General features: G+C 40.1%; 1 protein-coding gene across 3 annotated transcripts in view; it reads left to right on the top strand.

Moving 5' to 3' along the window:
• The window catches only part of PIP5K1B (phosphatidylinositol-4-phosphate 5-kinase type 1 beta), a 153467-nt gene that overhangs the window by 67135 nt on the left and 60629 nt on the right, over positions 1 to 25703 (top strand). For all 3 annotated transcript variants that reach the window (XM_045021322.1, XM_045021319.1, XM_045021321.1), the window contains exons 4-7: positions 840 to 970; positions 8539 to 8656; positions 13693 to 13845; positions 16016 to 16315. In XM_045021322.1, coding sequence (XP_044877257.1) covers positions 840 to 970; positions 8539 to 8656; positions 13693 to 13845; positions 16016 to 16315 — 702 coding nt within the window. The remainder of the gene's footprint in view (positions 1 to 839; positions 971 to 8538; positions 8657 to 13692; positions 13846 to 16015; positions 16316 to 25703) is intronic.

The following is a 25703-nucleotide window of genomic DNA, read 5'->3' on the forward strand; positions in this document are numbered from 1 at the left end:
AGGCCATTACCTGCTCCCATGTAAGTAAATGGCAAAACCTGCAGGTTATTCAATGTAAGGATGGCAAAGTTGAGCCCTGTGTGTTGTGTGTATGTACTGTACCTAGCACTAAAGGGCCCAGTCCTGATTGGGGTTTCTGGTGGTGATTACCATTATAGAAAGGCTAAGCATCTTACGAAGTGTTAAGTGTAAGGCTTTCTTACCTGGATAGTTAAAACTATCAAAATGGTGTTGATTCCGATATTCTTTTGCTAGCAGTTAAGATAGTCTGTACTACAGAATTGGAACTGAATACCGCTCTTGATCACCAGTGTTAAACTGTTGACACTTTTGCTGCTGCTGTTAATCTCACCAATATATAATAAAATAATTATAGTTAAGCTAGAATCTATATTTTGAAGCTCAGATATCAGTGTCAGTAGTAGCTCTGCATAAGAGTTTGGCCCTCAGAATTTGGGAGGGCATTTCCTGTAAGATTATAGGTGGTATTTCAAAATTCTTGAAGGGATTTGGATGCCCAGTTCCTATAGGAATTAGGACAAATCCCTGAGACACTTTTGAAAATCGCAGTTTATGCACATTTTATAAGATGTGTTTAGATTTGAGGCCTCAGCTACATCACAATATCTCTTTAAATCTTTTTTTTTCCGAGTAGCAGTTAACTCCAGTTAGAGGTGAATCTCATCTGCTTTCCAACCTGAAAAAGTAAAGCTGACCAGGTACCAACCCCAAAGAAAGATTTAATTAAAATAAAATGTTTTGTTCAAAGAGTACTCATGATAAAGAGCAGGAATCCAGATATAGTAAACTGACATTCTAATGCTGCTTTTCTTTTGCAGACCGCATCTTCTGCTATTAAAGGAACTATTCAGCTGGGAATAGGATACACAGTAGGTAACCTCACCTCTAAGCCAGACAGAGATGTACTTATGCAAGACTTCTATGTAGTGGAAAGTGTATTTCTACCCAGGTAAGGACAATCCCATCTAATGTAAGACTTTTCAAACAAAAAATTAACAGCATGTCTTCATTTACTAGATGTACTAACTATAAGGATTATTTTGAAAAAAGAATTATCCTGAAATAAATGGGATCATAGTAAGTTATTAATGTAAGAGAAGTTCAGTGGTTTTATGAGAGGACATTTTAATAATAATAAAAAATAAGAAATGAATATGAACTATTTCAACTGGAAGTTTGGCGTTCAAAATACTTTGAAAACTAATGTAGTAGACTAAACTCTACCTTTTTCCTGTGCCATAGCCACAACTGAAGCAAATCCTTGCACACAGTTAAGTCTGCCAACTGTCTCCGACATTCAGTTCATTCAGAAACATCCATGTTTCCAGATCCATAATTCCAAATATGGTGGTGTAAGGATGGTGAGAGGGATTACCAGGTGCACACTGATTAGTGAGAACAGATGGTCCTGTGTTTGAGATATTAGACTGAAATTCAGGATCTGGGTTAAATTTCTGAGACTGCCCCAGACTGTCTGTGTGACCTTGGGCAAGTCACTTAATATCTTTGTGCCTCAACTCAACATGTGAGGACTAATATGTGAGCTAGTCAGGTCCTATGGTGATGGGGGCAACATAGGTAGAAACTTTCAACCAACCTCTAACTCCATAACTGGTGCCAACGTTAAGCATTTGTACACAGACTGGACACCATAGTTATTGTGCGGATAGCAGTTTCAGATATTGCTTTGGCCCTATTTAAGGGATAATATTTGAAATAACATACTCCTGTTAGCTGTGATCTGGATTTCCCACATTGATATCGACAATTTAAAAAAAAACAAAAAACTTGTTACATAATGGCTTATATATTTTTCCAAACTGTCACATGTGACAGAAAGTATAAAGAACATATAGACCAAGATTTTCAAAAATAAGAGTTCCTAAATCCACTTTTAGGTACCTGCCTGATTCTCAGAAATGCTGAGTCCTCAACAGCTCCCGTTGTAGTCACTGGGAGCTGCGGGTGCCAGGCATTTCAAGCCACCTACTTAAAGCTTGTCTACACGAACACTTAGTTTGCAGCAAGCTGGGGTGTAAATCTACCCCACGGTAGCCTGCTGCACATTAAGTGTCCACGAGGGCCCTGCTACCACACACTAAAAGTTCCCTAATGCAGTGCTTCTCAAAAGTCGAGCTGCCGCTTGTTCAGGGAAAGCCCCTGGTGGTCTGGGCCGGTTTTTTACCTGCTGCGTCCGCAGGTTCGGCCGATTGCGACTCCCACTGGCTGCAGTTTGCCATCCCAGGCCAATGGGGGCTGCGGGAAGCGGCGCAGGCCGAGAGATATGCTGGCCGCCCTTCCTGTAGCCCCCATTGGTGTGGGACAGCGAACAGCGGCCAGTGGGAGCCACGATCGGCCGAACCTGCAGACACGGCAGGTAAACAAACCAGCCTGGACCACCAGGAGCTTTCCCTGAAAAAGTGGCAGCCCAACTTTGAGAAGCACTGCACTAGTGCACTTTGATCTCCTGTTTCAAGTGCATTAGGGAGCTTCTAGTGCATGGTAGCAGGGTCCACATGGACACTTAATGTGCAGCAGGCTAGTGTAGGTAGATTTACACTCCAGCTTGCTGCAAACTAAGTGTTCATGTGGACAGTTTGCATGTGGGCTAAGATGTAATCTGAACATAAGACCACAAATCGTCTCTAACATAAAATACAGTCCTCAGAAACATTAGAAATGACATCACTAAAACAAGGTATGTATTTGTTAATAGGCAGTGTTTAATCTTGAGAAAAGATGACTGAGAGGAGACCTGATAAGTCTTCAAATATGTTAAGAACTGCTATAAAGAAGATCAATTGTTTTCCATGTCAGATGAGAGTAGGACAAGAAGTAATGGGCTTAATCTGCAGCAAGGGAGATTATAATTCGGAAGTTTTTTCTAAAATCTAACCTAAGGGGTAATTAAGCTTTGGAATAATCATTGGAATTTTTTTAAGAACAGGTTAGACAAACACCTGTCAAGGATAGTCTAGGTTGACTTGGTCCTGTCTCATTGCAGGGGGGCCAGACTTGATAACTACTTGAGGTCCTTTCCAACCCTACATTTCTATGGTTCTATGACAGCCATATTTTTTAAAAAATTGATCTGGTCTGATAATGTAAAGCCATTGTTTATGTGGAAGACAACTTGGGGCTAAACTAATCTAGAGCAAGGAGGGATAGCTCAGTGGTTTGAGCATTGGCCTGCTAAATCCTTGAGGGGGCCACTTAGGGATCTGGGGCAAAAATTTGTTTGGGGATTGGTCCTGCTTTGAGCAGGGGGTTGGACTAGATGACCTCCTGAGGTCCCTTCCAATCCTGATAGTCTATGATTTTCTTAAAGAAAATCTCAAACTTCGTAACATATTGCCTGGATGAAATCCAGTCTTTACCCCACATGCTGTAGTTGTGCCAGTGGGAATTATTCATGTTCCATGCTCGTGGTTTGTGAGTGTCTATAATTGATGAGTTTTGTATATGCTTTTTCTGTGTGATATATTCTGGGGAAAATATGTAGATGCTAACCAGATAAATATGTTTAATACTTCAAGACTTTTTCAGATTACAAGAAGTAAATTAACACTTCTGTATTGTCATGTAACCAAACCCTTCACTGTTTCAAAAACCAAAATAATAGCCCTGCTTGGATGAGGATGTTGCCATTACAAAGACGGTGCCTGTACCCAGTAGGAGTCTGCATGGCTATCTGTAAAGACTTCAGAGCCCAAGTTATTCTTTTAAATATCAAGTGAAACTTGCCTTCACAAAAACTACTATAAGCACTTGTTTTTGAATTAATAGCACAGAAGTGGAAGAATCTATTCCATTCCCTCCCCTTCCCCCCCCCCCCAGTTTGGTTTGTTTGACATTTATTAAAAAAAAAAAGTGAAAGCCATAACAGGTTAGTTACCTGATATGAAAACACTCCTGCATACACGCTTACAAATGCAATTTCCAAATGCCTGTGTGGTTCTTGTGTTAATGGTAGCGATAAGACAAATTTCTTCCGTTTTAAAAACGGAATGGGGGTATGAGGAGCAAATTGGCTTGCTTGTATTAACAGAGTTTATTGTGTTCTCAAAAAAAAAAAATTACTAGCATCTTCTTGTCCAGTCATCCAAAGACAACACACAGAAAGATATCCATTAAAGGTATAGCCAGATGCATCAAGTAATTTGACTTGCTGTCTGGTTTTACTAATCAGTAAGCAAGAGAGAATTTGATAGTCAGTCACCTTGACTGAAACAAAGGATCTTTATAGAAAGGGTATTTATTGATGATGATCTTCCTCCATTAGATTCAGGAGTAGCAATCCATTTGTCTTTTAAGACGAATTGTTGAATCTACAATTTCTGTGCATTAGGGTGTATAAGGAGATGGAAAGTCTGAGTCTTGTCTCTTTGTAAATTGCATATTTATCTGCCTGTCTAAAATGATATTGAGTAGGAATAATAAGGTACTAGTTAATATGAATTGCAAGAGCAGGACCCTTCATAGTAACGTAGGGAGCTCCACTGTTGAGTCCCATTGGAAAGTACAATGCAGATTATTCCTGAGTGTCACCAGCAGATTGTTAGTCAACTAGGATATCAAAGTAGTAGGAGTTTCTCTTTCTCAAGCCAAAGGGAGTAGTGAGTGAGGCAAAGGAGGCAAAACCCTAGGAACAGCTAATCTAGGGAGAAACCTTAGGCTAAGGTGAGTTTGATGATAATTTGAATTATTCCCTCTCTGTGATTAGGGCATCATTGGCAAATTTGAGCTATGTAAGAGGTGTATGTGATCATGATGAGAAAATAGGCTTAACAAGCAAGCAGCCACATTTTGCACTAGCTTCAGGTTTCCAATGTGATTTAGCTGTAGCCGCATCAAGAATATTAATTTAACTCCCATGTTGCTATATAATGTACGTGTCCACTTGCAGCAGCACTTTGTCTTTACGGGGTGTCCTGATCATTTCATCTCCCCTTTGACTGGTCCCTTGTCTGCACCCAGGCCTGATGGGAGTGATACAGGCAATGAAGTAACATGTCACTTATTTCATAGAGTTCTGTGCACTCCTGATGCCACATTATCATAGTAGTGGGAGCATTGTTACAGTGGTGGTGTTTTTAGCATATGTGCAATGTGCCTGAGGCACCACGTGACCAGGATTCATCACCAAATTTGGTCTGCTGGTTGGATCATTAGTTTCCCTGGCCCAGGCCGGGTACTGATGGGGAGTGTGATGCTGTAGATCCAGACTACTTGAAGTGTAATGAAACAACACTTCTTCTTGCATTCCAGCAAGCAAAATCATATGACAGTTACAGTATTGTATAAAAGAAAAATGTGGAAAGATAGCCAACAATTGTTTTATGATTAATCAATAACAGAAAAGAAATAACCTCTGTGTAGTTCTCCACCCCTCAAGTAAACTGCACCATCTGTTTGATAGTTTAGTAACCATAGCAAAACATAGTAGTATTTCAGGATACCAACAGTAAGAGATTCATGTGGTAAAAACACCAAGAGAGAAAAGTTGGTTAGTTTAGAACTCAACATAATGGACCAAGTTCGGCTGGGTTATGCTGCTGTAAAGCAGGAATAACTCCACTGATTTCAGTGCAATTACTTAATATTTACATTGATGTATCTAAGCAGAATTTGGCCCAAGCTTGTGTGTATTGCATGTTTGACTCAGTCAGTTTCAGTAAGTTACCTTGTCTTTGCACTGTGCCTTTAAACTGCTTAAAATGTTTTCTTTCACTAACCATTATAGCACATGTGCAAGGATGAGAAGATACCTTCCCAGCCTCCACTCCTCTCCACACTTATTTTTGGGACAGGATGTGACGGGCAAAGCTCTTGTTATTCATATTGGGCTATCCAGAAGGAAGTTTACAGCATGTTGCTTTTAGGAGCCAACTGTGATGTGTCACAGAGGGTTACAGTACAGTAATTCATTTTTAGGACCAGATTCTGAATGCAGTTTAAATGGCAGTGAGCATGAGTGCTTATTTTACAGAACACAAATTTGGCTGAGCCAGTTGATCCTGAGGGCAATTGGCCCACCCGGCATATGACGAGGGAACCTATGGCTGCTCTGCATTTGGGTAGTGTGAAGCTACTCTGGGAACTCGTGCAAATAGTCTCTCCTGTCCTCATAAACACCGCTATGCAAATCCATAGCCTCTCTTCCCACTACTAGGGCCAATGCAGTTACTGTAGCAATACTGGCAGTAACAGCCAAGCTGACAGATATTTTATGCAGCCTAATCATTCTTTTCCCTTCTGTAACCCAACTTTAAAGGATTCTCTACTCTACCTTGGAATCTTGGGGAAATGCTGCATGCTCCGTGCCACTGGTCCTCTTAGATCCAATGTGATGTTATGACTTGCAGGTGTCTTGGTGTTAAAGACATGTCGCGGAGTAACTCTAGTTCACACAACTTTGTTATGATATGACACTTGGTCATGATATATATGTATAGATAGATATAGATATTTTACCAGTTAATGCAAGTTATCCTGAGCTCTTTTTTTTTTTTTTTGACAGCACCAGGGCTGGACCGTGCTCAGTGCAGATGGAATCTTTGGAAAATGTAGCTGCTACATTCTGATATGTCTTTGCTGACAATGTGTGACTTTTTCAGAGGCTTATACTTGGCCAAATTTGGGAGTTCTTACATAAGAACAGCAAAAGGCACATCCCAATATCAGGACAATTCCCTCCCATATTTCAAATTAAAGCATGGAGGCACTGGAGCTTCCTTATGAAATTGTGGTAAGAGTTTAACATGGACAAAACAGTTTAGTTTTTCCCTAATCTTATAATTGGGAACCATTTTTTGATTAAACATTTCCCCCAAAAGATTAGCCTGAGCCATACACCGAACTTGGACGGTTTCAGTCCAAACAGTTGAAGTTTGGCCAAGTTAAAACCAATGGAAAATAGGGACATATAATTGGTGGTGTTAGGCAGTCATAACTGTTTTCCCTTTGCCATGACATTTTAGGAGCAACAAACAGATGAATGGAACTGATTTTATATCTAAGACAGTTTGTGCTGCACAGCCTATAAAATCTGCAAAATAGTTCATTTTGAAAAAGCTGCTTTTATTAACAGCTAGCAACCAGGGTAGGGACTAGCTAGCCAGTCAGAGTTTTTTCTTTGATACAGTACTTTTAGCCTGTAGTTTCATCGGTTCTTTTATCCCTTTTATCCCCTTATCATTGATCTCCTGCTCGAGAGTTTTGGGGGTCAGTTTTGTGGAGGCTCAATAACCTTTTTTTCCAGCTCGCACAATTGAGTTAAGCTCAGTTTTTTCTATTTTTGCCTGATAATAAAAGATAGATGTAGATGAGCTGAATGAACTTCTTCCATCACAATATGTTACTATTATAATATAATTTCAGTGCATATATTCAGAATATATTTCAGGTCATCTGTTTCAATTCTGGTAGTAAAACAATTTAGAGTATAAAAAACCAGGATGTTCAAATATTTACATTTATTACTAGTTATTTATACTTTTATGTTAGATACTTCTACTGTAAACAAATTTATGCAGAGGTAAATGAACTTTTGGATGCACAATGTATGGCTGAAATGATCAAATTAGGGCATTATGTCCTAGACCCTGTCTGCATTACAACTTTTATCTGCTATTTTGTATCTGGTTACAAGTTACACCGTTCAGTTTGTGTTAACACAGCAGCTATCCGCCATAACTGTCTGGGTACACATCCTACTATGCTGCTGAAACACGTCTTGTATCAATGTATCTGGGCAGTTATTCCATAGTCACTTAGCATGGGATAGAATTCCCACAGGATATGCATCCAGAGTTGAATCATAGTACATGAGGCAATGCACTCTGGGATGTCCTGCCCAAGAAAGGTGGGGTTTTCTTTGTTTTTTGTGTCTGGGGGAGGGGAGGAGGGAGGCGGGGGTTGTGGAATAGCCAATCCAGTAACATGGTCATGATTAGGGTACTCTGTTCACACTGAAATAAATTGTTTTCCTTTAACCAGTTCAGCCCACAGTTGTGCCAGCCTGCACCTGTGGTAGGGGAAAAACACTTTTACCTGAGCACAGTAATTAATGGAGGTTTTTTACCATGTGTCCTGCAGACCCAAAACCAGGTGTAGAGCCAGCTATGTAAGTAACTGGTTGCAGACTACAAAGTTTTAGGGTTGAGGGAGCCTACGGTAGTGCCATGACCTAGTTTGCAAGAGAGAGTAACACTGAGGGGACATAGAAGGCTGAGATGCTGGTATAAATAATACCTTAACCCACTGATGGTGTGACTGATGATGATGATGGTTACTTCCCTCAGGGTGAGGAGAGGACACAAGACTGCTGTTTTCCTGGCATCACTTTTACATTAACATTTGATTCTACATTATTTCAAACTCTTTCGAGTGACTTTTGTCTCAGGATGCCAGTGATCATGGTGGGAAGTATTAAAGGAAAACTAGCTGCAAAAAGAAGTGGTTTTAAAAAATTTATTGTAATATTTGCTGTTTTCTTTATTTGTCTTTTCAATGTAGTGAAGGCAGCAATTTGACCCCTGCTCATCATTACCCCGACTTCAGATTTAAGACCTATGCTCCTCTAGCTTTCCGTTACTTCAGAGAACTTTTTGGTATCAAGCCTGATGATTACTTGGTAAGAATTTTATAATTTTCCCCTGAACTTTAATAATAATAATAAAAAAGTGATGTGAACACTATTCTAGTCTATAGCAGAGGAGGGGGATGGCTAACAATGCTCTAAAGAGGAGTAGAAGTTTTTAGAATTTGTAACTGGTGTATAAATTTAGCTTTTGGCAAAACTTTTTTTAATTCTCCAGCTTTTAAGTGATTGCTATAAAACCTGCCATGTTAATTGATAGTTTAATACCTAGAGTATTGCTGCTAGTTCAGGTAATTATCTCTACACGAATATTATAATTAGATTTAAAAACTCATGTGAATTTTGCTAATTGAATTCTAATTGAGTGCTCTCATATGCTAACTGCCTTATTTATGTACTTCACAAGAAAATAGTGTTTACATACATCTGTTCTAACCTTGACATGGAAAAAGAGATGACCTGAGAAAGACACTGATACCCTTGTAAAGGCTGCTTTCTGTTCTGTTCCTTTTGATTTGCAGTCTTAGGCCTGGTCTACAATAAAAAGTTAAGTCAGCCCAGCTTAGTAACTCAGTATTCTTCCATTGACCTAGTTACTGCCTCTCAGAGAGGAGGATACCTGTAGTGACAGAACCACCACACCCTTCAGCATAGATAGGATCTACATTGAAATGCTACAGCCATGCATCTGAAACTGTGCCGCTGTATCATTTCTAGTGTTTGAAGCCTTTAATAATCATACTTAGGACCCTACCAAATTCATGGTCCATTTTGGTCAATTTCACAGTCATAGGATTTTTAAAATAGTAAATGTCATGATTTCAGCTATTTAAATCTGAAATTTCATGGTGTTGTAATTGTAGGGATCCTGACCCAAAAAGGAGTTGTGGGGTGGTTGCAAGGATATCATAGGGGGGGTTGTGGTATGGCAACGCTTCTGCACTGCTGGTGGTGGCTCTGCCTTCAGAGCTGAACAGCTGGAGAGCAGTGGCTGCTGGCTGGGAGCCCAGCTCTGAAGGCAGAGCCGCTGCAGAAGTAAGGGTGGCATGGTATTGCTACCCTTACTTCTGCATTGCTGCCTACAGAGCTGGGCCCTCAGTCAGCAGCTGACATTCTCTGGCTGCCCAGCTCTGAAGGCAGCAGCGCAGAAGTAAGGGTGGCAATACCACAGCCCCCCCTAAAATAACCTTGCGAACCTCCCCTGAAACTCCTTTTGGGTCAGGACCCCCAGTTTGAGAAACGCTGGACTCCCAGTGTGAAATCTGTATAATCTAAGGTAAAAGCACACAAGACCAGATTTCACAGTCCGTGACATGTTTTTCATGTCTGGGAATTTGGTAGGGCCCTACTCATACTATGTGTCTCATGCACGTGCTCGAATGTGAAAATATAGCAACCTTGCTGTTAGGTAGACAGGTCTGACCTTCCTCGTGGGGACCAACATTGTCAAAAAAAAGGATGGTCCAAGATCTTCCTCCCCCTACAGATCTGCTGCTGGCAAGGTTGTGAGGGGTCTGTGTGTAGGGTGTCTTCCTCATTTGTTAAGAGGGCAAGATCAGATCATTTTTCACATTGCCAGTTCACTTCAGAGCTATGTATCCCCCAATATGGGGCCCAGCAGCTTTTTGCATTCCTTGTGCTTAAAGGTTCAATGTAGAGTTTAAAAAACCTGCATTTTTTTACAAATATTTTTACTTGTGTTAACAACTGAGATTCTTTACAGTTGAAAGAATTTTAATAAGCTATTTGTCAATTATCTTAAGTGAAACACACACAACAAAATTGGTTTAATAAAAGAATCAGAATATTTCTAGACCATCTCTGTCCAGTTTAATATATTTCTCACATCTTGGACTGTGAAACTAGCCTAGTTAGTTTTTTAAAATAAAAATATTGTCCTGCAAAGTTGGCAACCCAAATACAGGAGCATTATGCTAGTGCTTGGGTGCCTTATACTGATCCCAACTTCAAATTAAAGTAAAACTTTCCATTGGGATATTTGTACTAGTTGCATGGAAATATTTGTTGGGCTTTAGGTTTCACAAAGGCTTGTTTATACAATACTTAAACTGATTGCCATATTTGGGATTGGGAAGGAATTTTCCAATGGGTCAGATTGGCAGAAACCTTGGGGGTGTTTTCACCTTCCCCTGCAGCATGGGTCACTTGCAGGTTTAAACTGGTGTGAATGGCGAATTCTCTGCAACTTTCATTCTTTAAACCATGATTTGAGGACTTCAGAAACTCAGCTAGAGATTAAGGGTCTATTACAGGAGTGGGTGGGTGAGGTTCTGTGACCTGCAATGTGTAGGAGGTCAGCTTCAATGATCATGATTGTCCCTTCTGACCTTAAAGTCTAAGGGCAAATCTGCCTTGCCCTATCCTTTTTAAAAGATGGATCTGGAGACACTATAGTCTTAGGCCTTGTCTACACTGTGGATTTCAGCCATCAGTGGCTGGCCACCAGGGAAGCTACCCCAGTGCAGATGGGAAAGCTGTCACAACCAATTTGTACCAGTGCAACTGAACCCAGTTTGAAGCAGGAGTAAACTACACCGGTGGAATTTGTGGCTTATAGGTTTGCACCAGTTCAGCTTCCCCTCTGGCTAGCCACTGATACTTATAATGGGGGCAAATCACTGCTGTAGACAGTGTGTCATTTTTATAGCCTTTTGATTTATTCATCTCTCTGTGGATTCAATTAAAGAGTCTCTTGGGCCACATATTATAATGAGAGAGATCACAAGTGGAACCCTGAATTCCACGGGAGATTGGATTGTAATAATGAGGTCAGAAACAACTGGCTGGAACCAGTTTTTTCCAGTTTGGATATGACTGAAATCCTTGACAAAAAATGGCAGAAATCTCATGAGAATATTTCTTGAGATTTTGCTGCTGTTATATACTCAGCCTTGAATTTGTTTAAAACCAATCCAGATTTGACCATCTTCTCTCTAGTTATAACATGCACAGTGTTAGGCCAAAAGTAAGTACCTGAACCATTTTCTGTATTTCTAGAAAGGGCTACAGTGGTTTTAGCGCTGCTACTACTTTATTTGCTTCTGAAGGAGTTGGATTTATTAATTAAAATCAGTTGACAATAAAATTAGTCTCCCCATTCACAACCTCTTACCTCAACCCCCTGTCTACTAAACAAGATATAATTCAAAATTCTGTTGTCTTAATCAGTTTCCTTTCAGGCTGCAATAAAGCAACTGAAAATAGTGGGATTGCTCTTTTATACTGGTTCCTGTTAAAGAGAGAGGGGGAGGAGAGAAATGGAAGGAAAAGTATCTCAGCAACACTAAGTAGGTTTACACTGTTAATTTGCATTGGCGGGGCACAGCTGTTGTAGCTTTGCCTTCTTCCAAATGATACAGTATGGAAGCGCTGCAGGAAGCAGGATGAAGGGAAAAAATAAATTTGAACAGCTTGTACAAATAAATGGTGACTGGAAAGTATACAAAACACGGGTATTCAGCATGTCAGTGTGTTGATCGCAAACTATCTTTCTCTTCTCAGTCTTGAGCAAAAGGCTCAGGGTTTGGTTGAGCAAAACTTTGAGAGTTAGGCTTTTATTTTGCAAAAAAACAAATCCAAGGATAAAATCAGATCCTTGTTTCATAACATGTAATCCTGGATTTGTGATTTTCCTTATAGGCCATCCCTATTTTATTGTAATAATGTAATTTATTAAAAGCAGCAAAGTGTCCTGTGGCACCTTATAGACTAACAGAAGTATTGGAGCATGAGCTTTCGTGGGTGAATACCCACTTCGTTGGATGCATGTCATGTAATAATGTAATTTATTATATTTTAATTTTCCAAATAATTGGCTTCAAAACCTCATAGCAATAATACTTTTCACTATTGAGGCTGCATATGTTGGCAGGGTGGGCTAGAAATGTGGATAGTAACATAATGTAAAGACCCTCTTGATTCAAAGGTGTATAGTGTAACATTTACTAAAATGAAAGTGAAAATTTGATGCGTTATCTTTTTAAAAATATGTACTACATGGTAAAACACATGAACTCAGAACAAGCATTTATTTTTTAAACTATATTTTCCCCTAATCATAGTTGTTGTTGTTCCATTCCTCTTCCTACCTCAACCCCCTTGTTCTTGAACATCTCTGGTCCACCTCATCATCTATTGATGTCTATAGGACCAAATCCTCATCCCACTGAAATAGTGGCAGAGCTCCTTTTGAATTCAATAATACCAGGATTTGGTTAATAAAAAATGATTTCTTGTAATGAAACTCAGCCCTTTTCAGGCACTTTTCTTGATAGTCCTGGTGGAAAGGGCAACTAGTTAAGGAACAGCCACTCTTGCAGTTGTAAAAAGACCAGTAAACATGCTGCTATTTTAAGAACGATTCCCCTGGTACGTAAATAGTTTAAAACACATCTTGTTTTAAGTGTAGTTTATTTGTTTGAGGGACAGTCCCTTATTAATGTTACTGTGCTACAATTTCAATGTGTATGAAGTTATTGATCTTAACTATATACCTGCTTTTTTAAATAGAGGAAAAGAGATTCTTAACCAAGATTTTTTTTATTAGCATATTAATCCCACTCTTCAGTTTATTACAAATGAAAATCCCTCAATTACTGGGTTTAGAGAGGAGACGGATACTAAAAGGGTTGAGTGGGGGCATGAAATGTGAATTAACATTGATGCAGTAAAATATTTATAAATATAGAGATTTTCTATTTTTCTGTATAGGACATCTGATTCCCATCAGCTAAAAGTATTCTATCTTCTACATTTTATCTAATGTAAAGGCAAATTGCAGTATGTATTCTTGAGGCAGAGGGCTATCTCCTCACCATAATTTGGGGGTCATGGAACATATCCATGCTCTTCCAGTTCTCAACTGTTGTATGATCACCTATCTGTTCTAACTTATGCAGGGGCTGAGGCAGCTTGAGAATTGAGGAACTTTAACCATCTCCTTACTGTCTTCCCCCCACCCTCCCCTTTGTACCAGCCATTCTTTTAAAAGATTTTTATATTGAAAACCACCTGTATTGGCTGCAAATTCCGTTTTGTCTTTGTTTCAGTATTCAATCTGCAGTGAGCCTTTAATAGAATTATCCAACCCTGGTGCCAGCGGGTCTTTATTTTTTGTAACCAGTGATGATGAGTTCATCATCAAAACAGTTCAACACAAAGAGGCTGAGTTTCTTCAGAAGCTGTTACCAGGTTACTACATGGTGAGTAACTGCAGATCATTAATTTTTCTACTTCCATACATTTTTTTCCATATCCTTCATGTTTCACATGTCCTTTTATTTATGAATAATTTCATTGATTGTCTTCCAGTATTTTTGTTGATTTTTATTTAATGTTTATCTTAATATTTTTATAAATCTTACACTTTAAAAACAACTTCATTGTGGGCATACACTCTCCAGCAAAAAGTAATTTAACCTAAAAGTGGAGGTCACTTTTACCCTAAATGCTAAAGGGACAATATCAAGATGGTTAATTTAGTATTAAAATGGAAAGAACTTTTAAAAGCCTAATTTATTTTTCTTCATTTATGTTTGTTTGCCCTTTGCATTTCATTCAAGGGGGCCAAAGAAACTAGACTGGTCAATTTCCCTTCAGTTTCTAAACTGCTTTAATTTTGGGTTTTCCTATATTAGCACAACAACATTTTGTTGAAAAAGATTTCTATTCATATAACTTCTTTAAAAAATATTTATTTTAACCAGATATATTTTTGGGCTTCAGCTAAGTTGACGGTCTCTTTAATATGGGCCAGTTGTCAGCAAAGTGAATAAACTGACCATCAGAAACAAATAGGACTAAATTCTGCAAGAGGCTGCATTTTTCCTGATAGCTACTGAGCTCCCATGAAGAGGCAAGCCCCCAACACCGCTCAGGTGATGGTCAGCACCTTGCAGGATTGGGCCTGTAGTGAACAGATGTGTCCCCATCCTCCCAATCCCCTTTCTTTAAAAAAAAAAAAAAAAAAAAAAATTAAAATCACTCTTGGACACTTTCCCCCCCATTTATTTGAAATGTACAGTAATTATCTGATGATGGTGGTATTAAGCTAATATAAAGTAACTGAGTTTGAATGTTTGTGTAAAGAGACTTCACTCATTCAAAGATTCAGAAAATATATCATAGCTGGTAGTCTTCGTTGTTAATCATTATAATCTGTTTGATTTATGTCTGAGTTGGCCATCATACAAATACACATTATAAAGGTTTTTCTGCTTTGTTTTTGTGAACTAACCAATCACAAAGTTAACATTATACACACAAGCATTTACCAAAATAAAAAGGTTTAATTCTTGCAATTCCTGTATCGAGGCTTCTTAAGGAGGAACTTTCTTTCTTTAGTTGTACAGGGGAACTTTTAACCATAACAGACTTAAAATAAAAATTATTTCTTCATCTGTGTCTCATGTTGATAGTGATTGAAGATATGAGTGTCTAAAATACGGTTCTTGCCTTCCCAGCTCTTATTCTCTCCTGCTAGATGCTTGGCCTGCTGTTGAATTTGGGATACAATACAGTTTCCATTTTGGCAGACTGTGATGTCATAAAAGGATCATTGTTGTCTACTTCAGAATGCAAAAAAGTAATCTGGGCTATAATAAACATGGCCAAAATTGGCAGTAACTCCGGTTTTGCAAAACCTCACTGGATTGGGCTTTTGTTTCACAAAACCGAAACCAGAGATGACTTGAATAAAATGGGATCCAAACTCCTTAAAAAAATCTTTGGGTGAGAGGGTTGTTCTGCTAAAAGTCTTCACACCATCTCTAGACTCAATCAAGAGCCTTCTCATGAGGGCACATTAAGGTCAAATACAGCAAAAATGCTGAGTTTCTGCTATGCTATTGACTTAATTTAAATAGATCCCATGCAAGAGGACAAAGAAACCCTATGGTGTGCAGTGATGAAAGACTCTGTGGTTCTCTTCAAGGCAGTACAGAGAGGAAATGTGGTCATGTCAGAAGCTTAAAATGTACAGAGTGAACTACGTGGCCAAAAGTGACATAAAATGGAATCAGCAGGCCATGTCTCTTCCCTCTACACCACTGCTCTCGCCTCCTCAGTGCACAGGTATAGGGAGACATGGCCTGGCTTTTGGGATGTCCTGGGCCTTTCTTTGATTTTTGGCCCTGACACTTCTGTCACACAGATCCCTCAATTTCATTTAAACATGGTCTCTTTTCTCCTGGGTTGTGCCAGCTTTTTCAAGTTTGGGGCCGTGGTATGGAGAGAATGACTGACTGGTCAAATGAATTGTTTAGAATATAAAGTAACACACACCCCTTTTTCAATGTTAATATGCTTAAGTGTGAAAATCCTTCTAAAATGTGGATGTTTATAAAAATCTATTCTAACTTTTTTTTTTTTAAGAATTTGAACCAGAATCCAAGGACTCTCCTACCAAAATTTTATGGACTGTACTGTGTTCAGTCGGGGGGCATTAATATCAGAATCGTTGTGATGAACAATGTTTTGCCTCGGGCAATGAAAATGCATTTCACATATGACTTGAAAGGCTCTACCTATAAACGGAGAGCATCAAGAAAAGAAAGAGAGAAGTCTAACCCCACATTTAAAGACTTGGATTTCTTGCAAGAGATGCATGAAGGACTGTATTTTGACTCAGAAACGTACAGCGCACTGATGAAAACACTACAGAGGGATTGCCGAGTAAGTAAAAATTGTTGATATTTAAAGTGACATTCAGACTTGTTTAATCCAGATTTATACCAGAAAACACTAAGAACAGAATCTGGCTCTGTAAATCATTCAAACCAGTGAAGCTTTCTGATGCAATTTAATTATAGACAGATTCTAACTCCAGTTATTTTTTTAAAATGGCATAAGTGTTCTATCTCCAGCTGCTGAGATTTGACATGGGTTGCTATATAACAGTAAACTGCTTTCTGTGATGAATTCCTATTAGAAGACCATAAAAAAAAGAGGATTAGAACTCAGATTTTGTACTTCGGGATTTTTTTAATTGTTCTCTGAGGTATAGCAAGTATAATTGTTGTACTGTTCTCAAATGTGCAAAAGTATCTGCAGGCTTGTCCGTGCTGTATGTTGCTTTGTTAAATGAATCTGTGCATTAGCTAACAGAAGTTGACAAAGTGAATAAAACCCCAGTTGCAGCAGATTCTGGTTTAGTTCTAGAGCATAATCCCGTAAGCATTATATGACAGAGTGCCCGTTTGAGCAAGGACTGGACTTGATGAGTCAGGAGGTCTCTTCTGGTCCAAGGCTGGAAGGGTAGGGAGGAGAACATACTGCAATTCTTTTCAAGAGGAGGCTGAGAATGTCTGGCCTTGCTCTTAGGAAGCCCCTCTGTCCTACTGGGAGGATGGCATTGGTGATAGTGGAGGGATCTCCTGCCATAAGGGTAGTTGCTGTGAAAGGGAGAGTGAGCACAAAGGAGAAAATGGGAGAGATTCCCAGGGTTCTGAGAAGTCCACTGAAGAAGAAAACTGGCCTAACAGTTCGATGAGAAAACAGCAGCATGGGTGGAATGAGCTCATGGCCTAGAAAGGGCATCCCTCACAGCACTGTGTTGTTTGCTGCCACCTGTGCTGCTGTACGTCAAGTCTTGTTGTTGAACATGAATGCTACCTTTTGTTTAATAAATGAGTGTCCGAAATGACTTGTGCTTTGTAAGTAAAACAGGGTGATCTAACAGTCAGCTGCATGCTCACTGTCAGACACTTTTCTAACAAAGGGCACTGTTCCTTTAGCGTTCCTCGGTGAGCATGTCCCGAGTTTCTGCCATTAGCGATAATGCAGAGTGCACCAGCGGGTCACATCTGGAAATCCAGATGCTCTTTTCTGCCCCCAATTGTCAGAAAGGTTAATTACACAATCAAAGCTTTGAGAAGAAAAATCTGGTGTACAGAAAATGGTAAACAGATTGTTTAAAAGAGACAGAAATAGACTGAAAACTAGATTAAAAACAAGAATCAGTAATTTGATTATAATATGTGAAGGGGTTTCTTGTTGGAACTGTACTTCAAATCATGATGTATTCTCAGTATGTAGTCTATGTTGATGTAAGGGCTAAACATCGGTTTTCACAGCATCACCTTAATTTAACTGTACAAGAAAAAAAAATAGCCTGAGGTTTTTAAAGGCAGAGTTAGGATTGATTGTTGTCACAAAGGGTGGAGAAAGCTGGTCTTTGAATACTAAGGGGTTGTCTACACCACCACCACAATGTAAGTTACGTTGCTATGGGGTGAGCTAAGTTCCCTTTAAGCTGCGCAGCCGCATAGCAGCCTATTAAGCGCTGCGCAGGCACTCTGGCTGTGGCAGGGGAGATTCCTCTCCCCCGGCCCCGACCTAGCCCAGTCATGGACCTGCCGCGGTGGGGGGAGACGCACCCCTCCCTGGCCCCAATCCAGGCCTGGATGGATCTGCTGTGGCCGGGGGAGCCATGCCCCTCCCTGGCCCCAAACCAGCCCCAGCACAGACCTGCTGTGGCCGGGGGACGTGCCCCGGCACAGATCTGCCATGGCAGGGGGAGATGTCCCTCCCAGAGCCCCAACCTAACCCCGGAGCTGCCATGGCGAGGAGAGGAACTTCCCTCTCCCTCAGCCCAGGTGCTGCTGTAGGGGGGAGCGGGGAGAGAGCTGGGTGGAGTTCATTCTCTCTTCCCACCCCCCATCCCCACAGGGCAGCCTGCACACCCCAGCCCCTCAGCCCCACCCCAGAGCCTGCACACCCCAACCCTCATCCCCAGCCCTGAGCCCCAGATCCCACACCTGCAGCTGGAGCCCTCATCTCCCCATATCCTAACTCTCTGCCCCAGCCCTGAGCTCCCTCCCATGCTCCGAATCTCTTGGCCCCTCCCCCACCACATGAATTTTATGTGCACCAGTATGGAGGTGATGTGTCAGGTGATGTCGAGGTGATGTCACACATCACCTCCATGTTGGTGCCCATAACAAAATTCATTCCACACATGGGTGGGAAAAATTAGAGGGAACACAGGCCCTGAGCGGCGTAACTTGCATCAACTTAGCGCAGTGTAGACACCGCTTTGTCGGCAGGAGAGCACTCTCCCATCGACATAATGCGCCTTCACCCGAGGCCACTACAGCAATACAGTGGTGCTGATTTAGCATAGTGGTGAAGATAAGCCCTTAAGATTATAGATTTTATATTTTGTATGTACATCTTATCAGTCCACGTCTGTTGATTTTTACCCCTCTACCCCAAACCAAAAATAACATTTATTCATACCCATGAAGGTTGACAAAAAGGAGGACCAAAATGCAGATTGTGATGCTCTCTTACACTAGTTCAGCGGTTCTCAAACTTTTTAAAGATGAACCTGCCCTTCAGAAAAATTAAACCAACTAGGGTGACCAGATAGCAAATGTGAAAAATCGGGACAGGGAGTGGGAGGTAATAGGAGCCCATATTTAAAAAACAAACAAAAAGCCCCAAATATTGGGACTGTCCCTATAAAATCAGGACATCTGGTCACCCTAAAACCAATTGCTACCACTTCAGTCCTACCCATGTGGTGGTAGAACAATCGTTTAGAATAGATTACATAAACTTTCAGAATGATACTTCATCTCCCTTTCTGCATGGTTTGATTAACAGTGAAATAGTTAACATTGTTTGCATTTTCATGTATTATCATTGACATCTGGGTTAGAACTCATTGAGGAGTTGTGGCTACTCACATGTCAGAATGATTGTTTCAGGCTCTCTGCAAACTCAGGCAGACATTCATGTGTCAGTTGCACGTGACTTACATTTTCAAGGTTTGCTTTTGCAATCATAGGAGGTAGGGAGTTACATTTTTAAAAACCAAATCTGAGACTCTAGAAAACTACCGAGAGGTGTGTCTGCTCCCACTTTCACCATCTCACCCCAGCTAGGATTTTCTGTTTTTTATTGTTTGTTTTTGCGATGCTCCCCCTCAGGTAGACACACCCCTTGCTTCAGAAAACACTGCTTTCGTTTATTGTGATTGCTTATTACAATACCTGTTTTCCATTAAATAATGTGTACAGCATATTCTATACAAAGGTGAGGGAATATACAATGCAAGATTTACAGTAGCAAATGATGCAACATCAGACTTTAAGCTTTTGTCAAGATGTATTAATATTAAGTTGTATCTAGAGCCAAATTCTTGCCTGATGTATGTCACTGGGAGAGGGGTGGGAGAGAACGGGGAGGAAGAGTAGCTATCTGCATCGGTTTTTCTACAATTAATGGATCACTTTGTGTTTGCATGGAATGAAGTGAAACTCAGCTATTTCAGGTGATCGTTACTTTAAATTTGAATCTGGGTTGAATTCAGATTAGAATCTGAAATTTGCAGGGAAAAGAAAAGTCTAATCCAGGATTTCATCAAAATTCCCATTAACTTCAAAGGGGCAGGGGGAGAGAGCTCAGTGGTTTGAGCATTGGCCTACTAAACCCAGGGTTGTGAGTTCAATCCTTGAGGGGGCCATTTAGAGATCTGGGGCAAAAATCTGCCTGGGGATTGATCCTGCTTTGAGCAGGGGGTTGGACTAGATGATCTTCTGAGGTCCCTTCCAACCCTGATATTCTATGATTCAATGGGATCCTGATGACAGACCTAACTGAGTTGGTGAGGGGGACTAGAATACTAATCACAAGACCCTGAAGTACCCTGTTGTTACCTGGTAGGATGCATACTACTGTCTAGTAACCATTTACTCAACTATTCATATGTTTGTTCTTGAATGGGAACTGAGACAGCTTTATTTTGAGGAAGGAAAAACTCTGCACTTTATAGCCGTGATTTTTAGGAAATGATAGTATTGCCAACCACAAGTGTTCAGAAATCATGAGATCAGTTTAATAACCATGAGGGTTTTATGGAATAATAATTTCTATATTCTTTTTACAGTAAAAGCTCTTTTATCTGGCATGTGGGGGGGAATAGCGGGTGCCAGTAAGTGAGGAAAAATGCCAGTTAACTAAGAGGGAGGGTGTTGGGGTGTGGAGTGTGGGTTCTGGGAGAGAGTTTGGGTGCGGGAAAAGGCTCAGGGCAGCAGGTTGGGGCAGGAGGTGCCAGATTCATGGGCTGCTCACCTTGGCCGGCTCCCTGCAAGCGGCCACCTGTCCCTGCTGCTCCTAGGTGGAGGAGTGGCAGGAGGTTCTGCGCACTGCCTCCACCTGCAGGCACCACCCCGGCAGCTCCCCTTGGCTGGGGTTCATAGCCAAGGGGAGCTGCATTGCTAGTGCTTGAGGCCGGGGCAGCACAGACAGCTGCCTGCTGCACCTCCTGCCTAGGAGCAGCCGAGACAGGTGGCCGCTTGCAGGGAGCCGGCCAAGGTGAGCAGCCTGTGGATCTGGCACCCCCCCTTCCCCCAACCCCATTCCTGCCCCACGCCAACCAGACTATAAACGGGCATTTCAGTGAAGATCATAAATGTTGGTTTATAGAGCTTTCCGTTGAAGTGTCGGATAAAACAGCTTTTACTGTATTTGCTATCTGGCTTTTGAAACTTTTGGAGTTCACTTGGGTCACATTTTCAAACTTCGTTTGCAATCACGAAGTCTAGAAACTTTTGATTTTATTTTTAAATGAAAGTTAAGATTCTCATGTAATCACAGTATCCCATGAGCTAAATACCAAATATCATGAGATTCCCAATAAAATTGCAAGAGTTGGCAATACTGAAACAGCTCCCCACAACAGAACATGGATGTATGCAGGCATTTTCTTTTGAAGCAGCAAAGAATCCTGTGGCACCTTATAGACTAACAGATGTTTTGCAGCATGAGCTTTCGTGGGTGAATACCCACTTCTTTGGACTTGCATCCGAAGAAGTGGGTATTCACCCACGAAAGCTCATGCTGTAAAATGTCTGTTAGTCTATAAGGTGCCACAGGATTCTTTGCTGCTTCTACAGAACCAGACTAACACGGCTACCCCTCTGATACTAGGCATTTTCTTTTGTTCTTCTGCCAGTTATTGTACTGGGTAATGGTTTTTTTTCAAGTCATTACTAAACTAATGTCAATTGCCCACATTTATAAATGTTTCCTGAACCACTTCTTTTTCATTAGAGTGTAAACATTCAGGAAGAAAAAAGAGTGCTGAGAGTCCTCAGCAGTGTAAACCCTGAAGCAATATACGTACCCAGCAGGGCACTCTCTCAAATTGTGTAGACACTGATTCCATTCCAGGCACAATTCATGAGCTTATTCCCAAACAAACAGGGCGGGGACGGGGGGAATGTTGAAAGTTGTATTTCAGGAGAGATCAGCCAATGTCCTAAAACAAATATTATACTTGACAGAAATTCTGAAACCGCACAGAAACCCCAGAGTTAAAACTTTGGCAAGTAAAAAATAACGAGGTGTGCCAGATTTCAGATGATGATCTCGGCCCTGCTGCTAAATAGACCAGACAAAGATTTTAAAGATTAAGGCCCAAATCCTCCAACTATCTGGGTGTGGCTGGACCCTTCTGCCCACATGGAGTCCATTTGGCTGTAGTGGGGCTCTACATGGCCTCATGGGCCCACCCCCAAGGAGGATATTCTCCCTTATGTAATTTGGGGGAAAGGTTCGTTTAAAAATATATATAATAGTTAAGTACTCTGAAGCATGTGCCTTAGGCATCCGCTAGGAATTTAGCAGAGACTAATGTGCTTCCTTTGTGGTATCCTAATGTACAGTCTATATATCTTATGGCAAACACTATTCCATCAACTTTAATGCACATTTAAGGCTCAACAACAAATTAGGAAATACAAAAGTTAAACACCCACTTGAAATCTAGTCCATTTTTAAAAAATAAGTTAAAAATATAATTTCAAGAACTATACCTATGGTTTTTATTATCCTATCTTTCAGCTCTTTTAGTCTTAGCTGTTGTGTGAGACAGTAGATAAACACATTTCAGGTAGAAGTGTAATGTTAAACTAGACTTCCTATTATTGTTTCAATGGCTATGTTAAATTGGCTGCATTGTGTATATGTAGCATTTCCTGTTGTTGTTTCTCTAGTTAAACATATTTATATTTTTAGTACAGCTAGTAGAAAAACGGTAAATATGTTTCTCACAGATTTTGAAAAGTTTTCTTGTGTCCATTTTTCATCAAAATCCTAACGTTTTTTTTCCTCTTCCTTCCCCCTTTTTTTCTCCCCCTTTCCCACTTTGCCACTGAAAAGGGGAAAGAGGATAGGAAAGAAAGAAGGGAAAAACGGTGGGAGGGGAGTGATTTTTTTTCACCCTAGTTTTGGGGGGAAGGGGAATTGCGTTTTGGGAAAACTAAGAATTTTTATTAAAAGGCCATTTTTCACTTAAAAATTTTTTTTTCAAATGGAAATTTGTGACAAGATAAACCATAAAATACCCAGGGACAACATTGTTATTGGTACTCTAGAGATATCATGAACTTATCAGGACAAATGTTCTATTTTAAATTTTTTTTACCTACAATTTTAACAAGTAACACTAATTTTACTGTAATTTCTTTCAATTAAGTGTGTGTTGGGGGGGCGGATTTCTCCATCTTATTTTCAGTTAATTTTATTTGTGTGTTTCACAGGACTTCTGTGCGGTCTTTTAGACCCTGAACCCAAGGGGGCCACCAACACATCAGGTTTCAGGAATAGATCCATACTCTGTTTTTCTCTTGTTGGTTTGTGTGGGTGTTTTTATACAGCAACAGCGGGAGAGAAGAACGTTTTCTTAGAAAGCGGGGAAAAATGTGATTGTAAAGTCACAAAAACTAGCAAGGAGGATTTGGGGGCAACAAACTGCTTCTAACAATTTTTTATTTCAGTGACTAGATTTCAAGTTGACAAATATCTTTAACTTTTGTGTTTCCTGCCTTTGTATGATCTTGTTTAAAATTACAGTCTCAGTATTCCTTTAATATAGCTTTTTGCCATTTAATATATTATACAAACTGCTGGACTCTGAGAAGGAGAATAATAGATACTGGTTCAGTGTAAAAACTGTTTTCTTCAGATTATAGAATAGCTTTCAGTTTTGTGTACTAAACTTATTTTAAAAATGTCAGTGTTAATTATATAGATAAAGACTATAATGAAAATACGCATTTCCAATGTGTAATAGTCAAGCTTAAAAAATACAAGTATACAGTACCAGTATAAAGCATTCTACCAGACTGAATCAATTTGTTCTTATTGGCCATTAGTATTTTCCTATACTTCAGTATTCTCTTGTGGTTTTCCTTTGAGACCTGCTTTACTTCATGATGGTCAGTAAATCAATATTGCTTTATTTCTTATTGTTAAATAGAAAATGGCTCAGAGTTAGTTTGATAACTGTGTGACCTAAATTTCTTGGTTTTATTCTTAATCATCATGCTATTAATTACAATGTTGTTCTTTTCTTCAAGTAATAAATTATTAAAGCATAGTGCAGATTCTCAATTTCCAATAGACATAATTACATTTTCATAAACATTAATAGAAACTGTTTTAAATGTGACCTGTCCAAAAATGCGGAAGCTTTGTTGTGTATGTTACACACTAAGATATGAAAGACATTGAAATGATATAACAAAGACATTGGAGAGAGTTGAATTGTGCAGTCTTTAGAGAATTCTGTGCTAAAGATGGAGAAGATGGATTTGAACTGAAAATCAGATTCATTTTAATGAAATGACAAATTTAAATGATTGATTAAATTGGGTGGGTCGGGGGAGTGTAGGTGCATATCTGAGGAATGATTCTGGCCATGTATGTATATTAGCAATAATTAAATTTAAAGCAGTAGAACCCTTTGAGAAATCGGTAGTGGTAGTGGTTTGTTTTTCCCTGAACTAGTTCTCAGATGACACAGAAGCCAAGTAAAGTTAGGCAAAATTTCATTGTTAGTAGTGCCAAGATGCTCCAACTGAGTTCAGAATATCATTGACTAGGCACTATACCAGGGGTAGGCAATCTATGGCATGGGTGCCAAAGGAGGCATGCGAGCTGATTTTCAGTGGCACTCACACTGCCTGGGTCCTGGCCACCAGTCTGAGGGGCTCTGCATTTTAATTTAATTTTAAATGAAGTTTCTTAAACATTTTTAAAACATTTTTTACTTTACATACAACAATAGTTTAGTTATATATTATAGACTTAGAGAAAGAGGCCTAAAAATGTTAAAATGTATTACTGGCACGCGGAACTTTAAATTAGAGTGAATAAATGAAGACTCGGCACACCACTTCTGAAAGGTTGCCGACCCCTGCACTATACTGATACACTGTAAAAGATGTACACCTGGAATACCCTCTGCCCCAAAGAGTTTATAATCCAAATATACAACGCAGACAAAGGATGGGAGAAAGGAAGGATTATCATCTCCATTTTACAGTGGATGTCTGAGGCACAGATAGAGTAGATGACTTGCTAAAGGTCACATGGTCAGAATATGGTAGAGCTGGGAATTAAATCCTATCTTGGGAGTCCCAGTCCAGTGTCTTAACTACAACACCAAACTCTCTGTCTCCTTTCAGTCCCACAGAGTGCAAGGCAGGTGAAGCAGTTCATCAAAGAAAGCTGATATGTAATCTAATAATATCTTGGTGATCTAAATGTTTATTACGAAGTAGTGCAGACCTCTTGGCCCTTCCAAATTGTTGTTTCTAATCCAGTTTAACATGCTTTGGTGGGTAACATAAACAGAGAAACTTGTATTCTAAGGGAATAGAGTCAATGACAAGACCTTGATTTTCCTGGAAATCTTTACATCCTGTGGCATACAAGAGCACGCTTTGTGTGCGTGAGAGAGTCATCTGTAAGCAGCTTTGGAAATTTCTGATTGAAGATGAGTGAAACGGTGAACCTGGTCACTTTTTCCACTCACTGCTGAATCAAGCAAGACCAGATCAGAAAAACAGCACCTGTCCAGTGGAAGAAGGCTGGCAGGAAATGGGTGTGCATGGACAATGGGTTTTGGTTGTCTGTTGAGAGGATGGACCTGCACCCTTCCAGCCATCTTTCCTATTGCCCTTTCCTTGACACCTGACATCCACTTGCCACCCACCTAAACCTCTGCTGACTAGTTTTTACCTGACCACAATATTCCTTAACCATACTC

The sequence above is a fragment of the Mauremys mutica genome, chromosome 6 (genome assembly GCF_020497125.1).
Source record: "Mauremys mutica isolate MM-2020 ecotype Southern chromosome 6, ASM2049712v1, whole genome shotgun sequence".
Lineage (NCBI taxonomy): Eukaryota > Metazoa > Chordata > Testudines > Geoemydidae > Mauremys > Mauremys mutica.